Raw genomic sequence first — 14,627 nt, 5'->3', positions numbered from 1 at the left:
AGAAGTATGCACGTGTTTCAGTGATTAGTGATAGTAACAATTTATTTAACGTTCATTAATTTGGGGATGAATTTATGAATTTTCTAAATTTTTCTAGCATTTTATTGAACTTTTTAAGAATTTTTTGTGATGACTTGCAAATTAACATGTTTAATTGGTGAATATAACATTATATTTATGTGTTTTAATGATCATATTTGCATATTATCATATATAAATAGAGATAAATGATATACATTTTGATTTTATTATTGTTTCTAATTTTTTAGTATTTTTTATATGGTATTTAACCCCATTGCATCGAAGAAATATTTTTTACAGTGCTTAAAATACTTGGCTAAGGTTGGTAAGTGTTTTCCTAATTTTTCTGTAATTTTTCCACATTTTTTTGTAATTTTCTGACCAATATTGAGCCAAGAAATGATTTTACAAATTTAAATAAAACATATTCTATTTATTTTACATTTTAAGAAGGCATTTTTACAATTTATTTGCATATATACCATGTGGCATCCATGTCATTCGCCCAAAATTGGGGCACATAATTGGATGATTTTTTTTAATAATAATTATAAGAGGAGAGAGAGCATTATTTGTTCATTATGGCATCACAATGCGTGATGCCATAATGAGCGAATGATTTGCTCAAAAGACAACGTGGCACTGACGGCTAAGTAAAGGTAAGATTCGTTTTTTTAGTTAGATTTTCGTGCAATAAATGCACGCAGCGAATTGATCTCTGCATGCATTTATTAAATGATGATCTACCTCACACCGTAGTCGGTAAACCGCGTGCATTAAATGCATGCATTAAATGGACGAATTTTTGGATGCAATTTTACATTAAGGTTTTTTTATTATACGCCCGTTGTCGATTCGCAGCGTGCATTAAATGCATGCGGAAATCGACTGCGTACTATTAATTCTAACGAAAAGAAAAAAGGTATCTTTTGTCATTTATTCTTTTTTAAATATAGGGTGACGTCGCATTTTTCTAGCCGTTGGAACACAGCAATCATTCTCCAATGATTTCGTGCTGCGGACGCGCACAACGCCATGTCACAACGCAATCCGAGAAGGGGGGAAACGAGAAAAAAAATGCGCCAACCAATCAGAAATGCCATTTTCTACCTTCTTGGAGGAGAGATAGAATTAATCCAACGGCTACGATTAATCCTCAGTAATACGATGATATCTTGGGATCTTCCCATCCGATTGAGCTGAAATTTTGAGGGCATGTTCGTCTCTTACCCCTTTCCAATCCAGATGGTTGGATCTTAAAATAGAGGTCTGGAAGAAGGTGAAATTCACTTTTTGAAGCTCTCACCAAGGATTTGGCCACGAAGGACACATGAGTTGCTTTGGAAGTTGACAGATCTTGATTCTGCATTCAATGTTGTAAGTTTCTCATTTTTTTATAATGAAATTAGCATTTCAATTTGAGTCTGATTTGAGGTCTGATTTTTAATACTTAGTTTTAAATAGATTTGGAACAGGCCTGCATTTTTAGAATTTAAATTAGGGTCGGATTTCACTTTTTTCCCCAAATTCTTCACTTTATCTCTCTACGTTAATTCATCTATTTTATCTCTCTATATTTCAAAATTAATTTTTTGGAAATTTAACTCAATATATAAAAAACCTTAATGTAAAATTGCATCCAAAAATTCGTCCATCTTGAAGTCCAATGTCAAAAACCCCTTCTTGATTATTAATTCCCAATTTTAATTCATAAAATTGTCTTAAAATTTTATAATAATTGGGAAATTAGTAATTCGACTTAATCTGATCTTATAATTAAAACTATCCTATCTTGAGGGTTTTTACCAAAAATATTTCAAATCAAATTTAAGTTTTAACTTAATTTTTATTAATTAAAAACATAATTAACTATAATTAAGGTTTGTCAATTTCAAAATTAATTCATTCTTGAATTAATTTATTAAAAATTTTATAAAAATTCTTGCTTGTTGCCCCCCAGTGGTTCGACCCCTTGCTTGCTCTATACACTGTATTTAGTGATTAAGGGTATTTATAAATTTTATTGCATAAGTGTAAAAGCCCAATCAACGACGTATTTACACATCATTCTTAGGCTTATCAGTTTGACAAATAAATGACTCTTTAAATAAAAAAAGGTATAAATAAAAGGAAAATAGGAGTTTCAAGCAATTTCTAAAATCGGAGGTACTTTTTTATAATTTGGATGCAAATATACCCATAAAATAGCTCTTGATAAGTGATGTAGTCGTAAATATCCAATAAACAATAATTTAAAATTATTATTGAATTAGTATGGCTTTTTCTATGGGTATTTTTACAATTTTCATGAAAATATGAGGAGAGGGAGCAGAGGGACATACTGACAACTATTTTGGGCTGGCATCGATTTGCATATGCAACTAAAAGTAGGGACTTTTGCACAAATTTTCACGAAAGTGAGATTGTGGCGCCACGTGGCAAGATCTAGTCCATCATAAGAGAATTTGAGAAATATAATGCGGTTGGCAGCATCAAATCTTGAGGGTGGTAAGTGCACCACCCATGATATGCATATAAATATGCTCGCAAGGGAGGTGACATGGCAACAATTGAGTGGGTGTCGTTGGTAAAAAAACACAGGTAGGTGCAAATTTAAATATATTTCTTATTATCTTATTTCCTGAAAGGGGGTACATGGCACGCTGATAGAGAAGCCAGAAAACTTCTGTACAAATGGCACCGTCCAATGAGAAATCAACATGACATTTGAGTAAAACAAAATTTATTTAAATCAATAAAATATTGATCCAACCGTTAGGATTGGTCAATATTTGCTTATTAATTATCCTTTCCTGAAGTAAGATTAAACTCAAATTTTATGGGCTTGCTCATCTTGACCTCCTCTTTCTATCTATATGGTTAGATCAATCAGATCAAGGCTACACTGATGGATAAAAATTAATTAATTTTGGGGGGTAAAATGGTAAGTTTTACCATTTAACTTAAGTATAAGAATCAAAATTTGATCTGCGGAGGTCATTCTAGAGGGAGCTCTTTGATAGCTGCAAGACAGCAAGGAGAACCTGACTAGATCAACTATATTTGGTTTCTCTACTTCATTGTATTTGAATTCTAGTGTATTTGAGATTTTTTTTAGTGAAATTCTTGATTGTTCTTCCTTGTCTTAGTCTGAAATTCTAAATCCCCTTGCTTGAGTGGCATGTACAAGCCCGTACTATGATTAATAAGAGTGATAATTGAATTGAGCTAAGAGCTCCAATTGCACATTAAGAACAAAAAAAATAACAAAAAAGAAGAGTTTATTGCTAGGCAAGAATAGATTGTGTTTGTGAGATAATTGTGAGCTAGTTTGGACCCAGTTCCCCCAAAAACAAATTAACACGAAATTTACTTATTAACCCCTCTACTTGACTCATGTGATCCTTTTTATTAGATAAAAGAAGTCAATTTAAAGAATCCTTAATTCTTCTACCCCCTTCAGAATTTGATGGAGTGTGCCAGCTCGCTCCACCAGAGACATCTTCGGAACCACCATCATCTTCATCGACAGCCCCGCCGGTTCGCATCCAGCCCAATTGGCACACCAAGGCACAAGTAAAGGCGCCTGGGTGCAAATACCTCGGTGAAAGTGTATCCGTATTTTTCTGGAGTTGATGTTGTATCGCTTTCCTCGATTTTATCATGTTGGTGCTCGTGTCGTTTTCAAGTCATTTTATATTTGTTTCATGTGTCAAGTGTTTTCTCAAAATTCTATTTTTATTTTATTTCAAAATGGGGCCCTAAATCATAAGGGTCCCATAATGGATCCTTTGTAAAGGCCCATCATGGCCCTACATAAAGCCATGATGGGCGCCAGAATGGTTAGAGATCTGGTTGTGCTTCATTTAGAAGGTACGTTCAATTTGGATCTCTCTCAAGAAGAAGGGTGAAGAGGAAGAGGAAGGAAGAGAGGAGGAAGAAGAGGGAGAAGGGAGGGGAACCTACATATGCAGTCCATTTCTGCTCAAGCACGGCAGACCGCGAGCGTCTTCCCTAGCTGTTCTGTAGATGCACCTCCCTCAAACGACACCGAGCCACGCGACTGGTGCTAGACGCGATCAATGTCTGCCCCTCATGCGCGGTGTCCTACCGTGCCTATGGCCTCATGTCAACGCGTAGCAAACCCCAGACTAAGCCAACGATCGCCTGTCTCCCCTCCTAGGTGGTCTCGCTGTCCACCGGATTGCTATCACTGTGCATCCATGTGTATCCCTGACTGCGCACGACCCCAAAAAGTCAAAGCTTACTGGTCCCATGTGGAATCGAGACGCCTACCAGGTAACGTGACCACTGTTCCTATTCAACGCATCGGGCGCATATGCTTGGCCGTCATTCCTCGAACGGGATCCGGTGCACCTCCGTGATGGGTCAACGTGATGTAGCCGTTGCCACGATGGGTCACCCCAGGTTGTTGCCGCTAGGTTTCACCATAGCTAACTGCGCACGGCTGCGAAATGTCGACACCTCCCACAACAAAGAAACCCCACGTGGACCCTAACTGTCCTCCAGGTAACGCGAACATTGTTCATGTTCGCCGCTTTGGGCGTGGACGACTAGTCGTCGCTTGCCCATCGTTGGCACCTATATCGTTACCACTGGCACCTGCGCCTTGACTGGACTCGTCACACTACACGCCCATCGTCTGATCAATGGTGTGCCTTCTCGACCTCGCAGTTGCCACTTCCCCGAGGTCGTCATGCTACATGTTATCACTCGTGTCTACCGTCAAACTCCATAGCGCCGAATCTCGTTGGATCATGCTCGCCGGACTTGATCATCCGCTTGAGCTGACTCGCCACCGCACACCTCGCTCTGCCTCCCGCTCCAACGTTACACCGCAATCGTTTGTTGAGCTACCCCGTGCTCATTTCTGGCACCACTCCTCTCCCGTACTTGCCCGTATTGTCCCTAGCACACACAAAGACACTAACAACGAATGACACCATCGACGAGGTACATCGTTCCCCTTGCTCATCAGTTATATTACATCTTTTAGTATACATTCAGTTGCGCTCCACCTCGCTCAGGTTAGTTAGGCAAGAGATTATTTTGACAAAACTACGTCACGACTGAATTTCCAGTAACGGGTCAAGCCCCTCCATTATGTGCAAGCATCAACGGAATTGTTCCATTCAACGCTGTGGTCGACGTCGTCACTCCGACGAGGGTCAGAAGGTCACCATTACTGGTCGCCTGCCCGGAGCTGGAAAGTTTGCAAATCCCTACGAGTCGAACCTGAATGTACACTCCACCTAGGACAATGCACTCACGCACTTACATCCCCGTCGGTTATTACCCGTTGGATGACGTCACCGACGTCGTCCGACATCAGAATTCTTCATATAATTAGAGTAATTTGATATTCATTGAATATTAAATTAACCCTAATTATGGCCAGATCACTCAATTGGATCAATAATTACGTTGCTCTACTAGCCTCCCTTGGGCGACCACTATACTCATCATCATACATCTTAAGTTTATGGTTTTACTAATTTTATTGAATAAGCTGAAACTGACAACAATAAGGGATTAAAAATAAATAATGCACCCCTTATTTCTGGCTTATCAATTGGATCGCCTCTTCATCTTCATCAAATCTTCTTAAAGATCTATTTTATCTTCTCACCATAAATACCTTCTAGTGGAATGAGTGGAGCGTGAGATAAAAGAAGAAAAGGGAGCTGGCCAGGTCTGGCTAGTGAGTAAAACTAAAATGGGTACCCTCAATTTAAACTTTTTAAATAAATTTTCATAGAAGTTCTTAAAAATAAAGCAAAACCTCCAGGGTCCTTTAATCTCACGCATATGACCCTCCAGGCCCATGTATCAATGTAGTAAATACATTTAGTGACCCACAAACACTTAAATGCCAACCTTATCAATTAAATTGACATATTTATTAATTAATCAACGATCAATTTAACCTAACTAATTGGTTAAGTTTCCATTTTTTAGGGTGGGAAGATACATCTCATTATCTAGAAGATATAAATTAGTATTTGAAGTCTCTAATGAAACACTTGTAGTCATCGGTCACTGTATATTTATAATATTTTGTCCATGTGAAACTCCAGAATGACTGAAGGCATGGCTAGTCATTAAACCTTAATCTGTCATTCAATTGTTACTAGTGCATAAAGATAATCATTAGGGAATGCCTTCTCCATTATTCCTACTACCTTTGATAGGGATATAATGCATATTCTTGCTAAAGTTAGTCCCCTCGTATTCCACATGCAGATAAATCCCATATTGACCACTCAAGCGCCTTCGTGTATCTCTTACTATAGCTGAGCTGAGACATGTCTTTATGCCATGGTTGGAGAGTATGGTTTAGTTAAAACAAGACCATCCATGCACACGATGTCCTTGGTGTCGTAGGTCAAAAGACACATCATACAACTGTGACATGATTCAACATAATAGATTTTTAGGTATAATATCATTAAGGGATTCATTCATAGCACTTAAGTGAACTCTTTATTTAAAGATCACCCATCGTATGTCCATAGTGTCTATTTAGATAACTTAATGGTCGTTTCGAGTCTTCAGCTGATAGGAATATTCTAGAATATACTAAGGAGGGAATATGTCAACCAAGGGAGGAGAAGCATGGGCAGATCCATTAAGAGAGGGTGATGAACTAGCAGATTCAACATCATATTGAGAAATAATAGAAGTCAACATTTCATTAAACTTCACACGTCCAAACAAACACATAGCTTTTATACCACTTGTTTGGGAATAAACACTTGCACAAGCGGATTTGGACGTGAGTCCAGAAGTAAATGAAGGTGATTAATGAATTAATGCAAGGAGAACACCCAAGGCAGCTCCATCAACCTTGTCATGTCCCTCGTGAAGAGAAAATCCTTTGCACAAATGGGGAGTTAGAAAGAGAAGAGATAGAGACCCCTAGTTTAAAGAACCTTGAAAGGAACCCAATATCAGGGATGAAAAACAATAGTTATCACAGCCTATAAGAACCCACAAACCAAGGCCGTAGTTGCCCCCTAGAAAACAGACATGTTCCAATGCTCAAGGATCTACAATATAATAATTGACGTTGCTTAGTCAACCCCTCAATCTTGTAATATTGGCTGGTGTTTTGACACATTCCAATACTCATTTGTAGTAGCTTGCAGTCTCACCCTCTCCCCAAGATAGAATAGCTCAAGATAGAATACTCAGTGAGGATAGATTCATAATCCAATAGAAGAATGAACCCCAGCCAGCTCTGATTCTAGAAAGTAATCAAGAACAATGTAACTGTACAACGATGCAATAATAAAGACTCTGACAAGGAGGAAGAGTGTGGGATGTAGTAGTGAAAATACAATGGAGACATTGGATCAGTGAATCCCACTATGGATGAGAGGATCTCTCAGCTCCATCCTAATATGAGTAACTGATAAGCCAAAAATAAGGGTGAATTTTACAATTTTTTAACCCCTTGTCGTTGTTAATTTTAGCTTATACAATAAAATTTATAAAACATTAACTTAAGATGTATAATGATAAGTAGAGGTATCATCTAAGGGAAACTAGTAAGGAATCCAATTGATGATTTGCTTGAATAATTTGATTAAAGATCAAATCACCCTAATTAGAGGAGGAATCTAGAAAGGGAGGTAGAAAAGATGAGAGGGATAGAAGAAATAGGGAGCTCTAGATTGAATTCTTTGATCCAATGAAAAGGATCAAAGGAATCAAGTAGAGGGAATAAGAAGAAATTTTGATTTTAATTGTTTTGGGGCAATAGCATATCCAAATTTACTATCTATTAGATCATAAAGGGCAATTTAATATCTCCTAGAAATTAAACTTTTTATAAGTTTTTTTCTCAATGTGCAAATGGAATAGCTACATCACTTTCATAATTTATCCTCTCAATCCTAGTATGAGCTTGTACATTCTGCTCAAGCCAAATGATTTAGAAAATGCAGACCAAGATCAAGAAGAACAATCACAAAATTTACCTACACATAATCCAAATTACACTCAAAATCTAATACAATGAAACAAGAAATCCCAAATAGGGTTTATCCAGGCTGAAGCTCCTCTTTGTCTAGCAGCTGTGATAGAGCCACCTCCAGAATGACCTCCTCCTCTTGAAATTTGGCTTTTATGCTTAGGTTACATGATAAAAATTACCATTTTAACCCCATTTAGTAATTAATTTTTATCCATCAATGTAGTCTTGATCTGAATGATCTAAACATACAGATGGAAAGAGAAGGTTTAGACGAACAAATCCATAAAAAAATCACCTCAAACAGACGTCAAGATCAAAAGTTATTGATAAATGAATTTCGACCAATCATACTCGTTGGATCAAAAATTATTTATTTAATAATTTTTTTCTTCACACGAAACGATGTGTCAATGTCCCATTGGCTGGAGAAATTTGAATTCCAATTTTCAGGTTGCTTCCGTGAGCGCCACGTACCCCTAGCGGAAATAAGAATGAAGAAGGAAAAAAAACCAACAGATGAAAATTCAAAATGCACTCAGCTGTGCGCTTTTCATAGCGTGACCCAATCGGAAAGAGCATGTGTGCACTTTGTATGAGAAGCGGGCAGTGAACTTACAACCTAGAGAGAGATGCCTTAAGCGCCGTCGTATTCTCATCCCACTACAACGATTTTGCCACGTGGGTCACCCCAAAATCCCCCTTGTCATTTTGCATTTAGGTCCTTTCTAAAACATTTCTTTGCCGCTTGATGCCACCCAAAAATATTTGAGTATACTCCCTTCCACATTCTCTCTCCTCTAATTTTTCTTCTGAAATCGTTAAAAAAAATCTGGTTGAATTGCAATTAAACCTTGTACTTGTTTAAATCGTATCTTTACGCTTGCCGTCATGATAGTGATGGAAATATATGTGGCCGGCAAGCCAATCACACAATCCACATCTCGTGCCATATTCATTAATAGAACATATTCATTATAGTGCACGTGTGATGCGTATAATGAAGTCCATGAATACATGATCGGACTTAGTGAATTACGATGAGATCGTAATACAGAAATTACTCGTCTTTAAGCATGTGTTCTAAACATTCCTATTCAAAGGATACACGAGAAGGACATCGAAGTATCCGGATAGAATAGCACTATCTAGCCTCACTCATATGATGAGTATGGCCGGTCCCGTAGCCATTAGTGTGCCAACACTACGGATAGATAGTGGGTGCTCTTTAGTGGAAAGAGTTCACTGAATTGATCCGTACGAATCCCTGAATGGTATTATACCGAACTGTCGATCAGGTTGATTCACGTCACGATTGTGTAAGTGGTCCTTAGACCTGAGACACCAAAGACGTCTTGTGTATAGACGGTTGTACTTTGGCTATGGCCAACGAGTCTCTAATCATGGGATTCTAAACGGTCTTAGTTCGAGTGCATCAAGAAGTACACGAAGGCGATTGAGTGGTCAAGATGGGATCGTCCACCCTCGGTATAAGAGGTGACAGCTCAAGGAAGATGATGCGATGAAGTCCTTGGCCAAGGCAGTGAAATATCGGAGAAGAGTTCTCCGATGATTTCCGAATGCATCATTACTAACTCGGATGATCGATTAGGGTTTGACAGTTGACCATACCCTAAGTCGTTCAAGGAGCGTCAAGTGGATGAGGGATTATACATACACGGTAACCGATGACGAACAGTTTCCATGAGTGAGTTGATAGACACTCCTTTGTATCTTCTAGGACACGAGGTGTAACTTGGCACCCCACGTGTCGGAGTCTCGACCTATCGATTGGGTTAAATCAATCCGACATTAATTAATCTATATGATGATATAGTTAATTAATTTGGAAGGCCAATAAAGGTTATTGGGCCGCTGGAGTCGTTAACTAGACTGATACATGGGCCTAGAGGGTCACACGCAAATGGTCTTTTGGACGTTGGAAGATATACTTAAGTTTTGGGGGTTTTTATGAAAAATACACACTTAGTATAAATAGGGGAAGGCCCTGAACGAAATTCACCCAGGCCAGATTTGTTCAGGGGCCTTCCCCTTCTTCTCCACTCTCCCCACACCCCCTCTCCACCCCTGATGTGATCGGGACGACGTAACGACGCCGACGGAGATCGAACAGGGCTCGTCTACGAGAAGGAGGAGATCCGACGTGCCGAGGATCGCGTGGATACGTCTAGAGGCTACACACTTGAGCAGCTTGACTCGTCTTGCTCCGGGATCGAAGAAATCACGAATCGGATTCGTGCAAAGGTACACCGTTTTAATGGTTTTGTTGATGCTGTTCGATTCGCAATTACGTTTTCCACTGCGCATCGTTTTGTGTTGCTCATCCATCTCAAGACCACTAGAACCCAACAGATAGAGAGCTTTTTTAAAGGCCTTATTGCAACAAAACATTAAGAAAAACCCCTCAAAGTTTAGAAATTACTGTTAAACTCATATTCCCCTTATAAATATATCCTTTTCCTCTTTAAAAATTCATTTCTTCCTCGAATAAATTTCCCACAAATCTAATAAAATCCTACAAAATTCAAGAAAATTCAGTAATTCGTCCCCACATGCATTAAGATTAAAATTAACTTTTAAACCTGCCATTTTCATTTTAAACAGAATTATTCCAAGCTTACATAAATTCCAGAAAATTCATAAATTATTAGAAAATTAGGGGAAAATCAGAATTCACTTGGAAAAATTAATTAACATGTAATATATGACAAGGACCCTATTTAAAGCTCTTTCGATGCATAAAACTATGATAATTGCTTAAAATAAATACTGAAATTTGGGTGTTACCAGTAACCATTTTTTGGAGGTTCAAAAAATGGCGTCCACCTTGAGCTTTATTTATAGGCTCTATAGTGGCCAGTCAGCCATTTAATTTGACCTGTTCATGAGTGATTAAGATTCTTGTAGTTGGTGGCTTCGTCTCAACCTTTTGGAGTGATAAGCCATGGGAAGGACCTTGTAATACCGGGGCCGGGGGTTTTGACCCATTCCAATACTCACTCAAACCAAGTTACTATGAGTGAGTGTTGGAATGTGTCAAACCCCCCAGCCCGGTATTAGAAGATTGAGGGGTCAACTAAGCAATGCCATCATAAGCTCCTACCCAGGACATATCACGCCAAAAGGGAGAGCATAAGCTGCCAACCCAGTGCATCTTAATCACACAAACAGTTCAAAATAAATGGGGAGCTGGCCACTATATGGCCTTTAAATACGGCACGGGTTAGACATTCCTGATTTGGCACGGGTTTTGAGCAAGGACTTAAACCTTATCTAAACTTATATCAGGTTGTCAGGCCCTTGTCTTGTCTTGTCAGGCCCTTGTCCAATCAGGTTGACAAGTCAATGTCAAACTCAAAAAAGAAGAAAAGTCAAAAAACGTTCCTCTCTTCTTCCATGCGTACATATAACCAACAAACGGTGCCAGGGAAGAAGAAATTCAAAGGCTTCCTGCGCTGATCAAGATAGAAGATGCAGGTCTGGAAGACTGCGCTCTCCCTCCAGAGGCCATCAACGAAGCCTTCGCCAAAGCCGCTCCCCAGCGGAAGAAGATCATCCTGGAAAAGAGAAAGACGGTAAAATGGATTCCATTAACGACGTTCTTGAATCTCCCGAGAAGGAATTCCCCGCCGAAGGCGAAGAACCCTAGATTTCAATCGAATGACATTGTCAACTCCCCTCGATTTCCCTATTTCTCTCTGTTTTTCACCTCGCCGATCGAACGGTAAATTAAATGACAACGGACGAGCGGTAATCACGGTCATCTCATCGCAAATTTATATACATAGGCCACAAAAAATGGCGGGCTATACAGAGGCGGACATGCAACCCGCGTATCTAACAACCCTACGCAGACTTCATCCTGTCCAAGCGAGACTCCCCCTGCGGCCATTAAAGCTCTGCGATAAAGCTCAAGAAGAGAAGGCAGAAGCAGAAGGCCAGAGAGAACTTACCAAGAGGGCATGGATCTCGTCGAGAAGAGGGCGCAGCAGGGCAACCAAGTCCCGTATCCCTCCCTCGAAGGAATCGCCCGTCTCCCCTTCGCCCAGAACCATCTCCACAAGCTTTCTTCTATGGGGAATCATCTTCAGAGCCACCTGCGACGAAGCAACGTCAATTAAACGCCTTTCAAGGAGATAATTCTTGAGATAAAGAGGGGCGTAACTCGATAGGCGGCGGTGGATATCCAGCCGTGCCAGGGCTTGAGAGTGGCTTCGTAGGCGGCCTCTACCAGGTGCTCAAGGCTCGCTTCGGCGTCGCCTTCTAGACCCGCGACGAGGGCCACGGCAAAGTCCATGGATCTGGAGAAGATTGGCCGGTGAAGACGAAGTCAGACAAAGAAGAGGTGATAATCTAAGTAATAATCTAAGTAGAGGGCGAGGAAGACCTGGCGAGCCAAAGAAGGGCTCGGGAGCAGCTCTCGGCGGACCTCGCCGTGGCCGCGTCCATCTCCTTCTTAATCATGCCGGAGAGGCAAGAATTGGTCGATGGGTCGGCCGCGTACGCGCACTCCACTCTCTGCCGGGGCGGGAGAGTAGATAGATAAGGGAGAGGGGAGAGAGTGGGGGAGAGGAATAGAGGAGTGAGAGAAGCGAGAAGGGAGAGAGACTGAAAAGAGAGAGAGGAGAGAGAAAGAGAGGAGTGCAACAGGGGGAAGAGGAGAGAAGAGAGAGAGAGGGAAGAGGACAGATGAGAGAGAGAGAGTAGAGAGATGAGAGAAGGAAGGGAGGAGAGAGAGAGTTACGAGATGAGAGAGGAACGAGAAGGGAAGGAGAGAGGAGAGAGAGGGTAGCGAGAAGAGAGAGGCAAGAGAAGGAGAGGAGAGAGGGGAGGGAGAGAAGAGAAAAGAGAGAGGGAAGAGAAAGGGAGGAGAGAGAGAGAGAGAGAGCGAGTAGATAGAAGAGAGAGGCAAGAGAAGGAGAGGAAAGAGGAGAGGGAGCGTAGAGATAAGAGAGAGAAAAGGAGAGGGGAGAGGAGAGGGAGCGTAGAGAGAAGAGAGATAGAAGAGAAAGGGAAGTAGAGCAGAGAGGAGAGAGGAGGAGAGTGGAGAGAAGGGAGATAGAAGAGAGGTGGAAGTGGAGCAGAGAGGAGAGAGGAGAGTAGAGAGAGAGGGAAGAGAAGGGAAGTGGAGGAGAGAGGAGAGAGAGAAGGGGAGGAGAGCCAGAGGAAACCTGAGGAGAGAGAGAGGCAACAGTATAGATAGAGAGGGGGAAGAAGGGAGAGGGAGAGGGAGAGAGAGAGAGATAAGAAGATAGAGAGGGGGAAGAAGGGAGAGGGAGAGAGAGAGAGATAAGAAGATAGAGAGGGGGAAGAAGGGAGAGGGAGAGAGAGATAAGAAGATAGAGAGGGGGAAGAAGGGAGAGAGAGAGATAAGAAGAGAGAGAGGGGAAAGAAGGGAGACAGAGAGATAAGAAGATAGAGAGTGGGACGAAGGGCGAGAGAGAGAGATAAGAAGATAGAGAGGGGGATCAAGGAAGAGGAGAGAGAGAAGGCAGAGGAGTAAGAGAGAGAGAGAAGGGTGAGAGAGGAAGAGAGAGCAGGAGAAGAGGATGAAAGGTCCAGTCGAATACCAGGTGATCACCAATTCACCATAAGAATTAAGGAGGAGAGAGAGATGTAGGAGAGGGAAGGATATAGAGGAGAGGAGAGAGAGAGAGAGAGAGAGAGAGAGAGAGAGAGAGAGAGAGAGAGAGAGAGAGAGAGAGAGAGAGAGAGAGTGGCCTTCATGATGAGAGGAATTTAGGGAGGACGAGTGCGAAACCTCGATGTTGCGGCGGACGTCTTCGCGAAGAACCGCCATGGTCGGTCCAATCCTATCTGCCCAAGCCCCACACACCCGAGGAGAACGTGTAAGCCACGCGAAGAACACCCAAACCGTCCGTTTCCCCACGGCAATCAATCGATCGAATTAAAACCACATCAGACACGAAAAAAAAACCCCAAAACGATGGCCCAAAATTTTCAAAATCGCAAGGCTGAAGATGAATCGGCAAAGAAATCGAGGCCGCGACGGATGATCGAACAAGAGATGGAGCTCGAAGAAGAGATTCAGAGAGAGACACGAACCCACGACATGGAGGTGAAGTCGAGAGGCGCAGAGGAAGGCCGCGGTAGGAATCCCGCCGCCCGGCTTCCTCCGAGAGAGCTGATCGACCACGAAAGCCATATCGGGAGCCCCGTTCTCCTCCTCCTTCCATCTCTTCTTCAATCGGAGCCAATCCTCTTCATCGTCGTCGCTTCTCCGCTTCTTCTCCACCTGCAACTCCTTCATCTTGCCCCCCCCCTAATCCTCCCGCCGGCCTTCTTCTCCCCTCTTCCGACAGGGTCAACGCCCGCAGCGGCCAAGGCATAGCAGAGGATCAACTTCCGTGGCAATAATATTACATATAATCTAGCTCCTTTATTTCATCCTCGGTCATCTAATTGCCAACAAGCCCATATTCTTTTCTGAAATTGACTTTCCTTCATCAAAATAAAATCTATATGTCGTACTCTTCCTTATCTGGGTTAATATGAAGTAGACCGGTTTGGCGGCTATTAAATAGCCGAGGATGATCGATTTGGATTTTCGGGTAAATGGGCCAAGCCC

The 14,627-nt window shown here is 41.5% G+C and overlaps 1 protein-coding gene across 2 annotated transcripts; it reads right to left on the bottom strand.

The window, feature by feature from the left end:
* Positions 1–11,286: 11,286 nt before the first annotated feature.
* LOC144705370 (glycolipid transfer protein 3-like) lies at positions 11,287–14,460 on the bottom strand. Of its 2 annotated transcripts, none has more exons than XM_078577995.1 (6): positions 14,105–14,460; positions 13,800–13,855; positions 12,426–12,556; positions 12,204–12,339; positions 11,992–12,135; positions 11,287–11,595 (listed from the first exon to the last, which is right to left on the bottom strand). In XM_078577995.1, the coding sequence occupies exons 1-6, from the start codon at positions 14,307–14,309 to the stop codon at positions 11,410–11,412; spliced, it is 858 nt and encodes a 285-aa protein (XP_078434121.1). In that variant the 5' UTR covers positions 14,310–14,460; the 3' UTR covers positions 11,287–11,409. The 2 variants fall into 2 exon arrangements, with proteins under 2 accessions (XP_078434121.1, XP_078434122.1); XM_078577996.1 differs by lacking the exon at positions 11,287–11,595 and adding an exon at positions 11,785–11,920 and having other exon boundaries at positions 14,105–14,426.
* Positions 14,461–14,627: the final 167 nt, after the last annotated feature.

This window comes from Wolffia australiana, chromosome 7 (assembly GCF_029677425.1).
Source record: "Wolffia australiana isolate 7733 chromosome 7, ASM2967742v1".
NCBI lineage: Eukaryota > Viridiplantae > Streptophyta > Magnoliopsida > Alismatales > Araceae > Wolffia > Wolffia australiana.
This window is presented reverse-complemented; position numbering and strand designations above follow the sequence as displayed.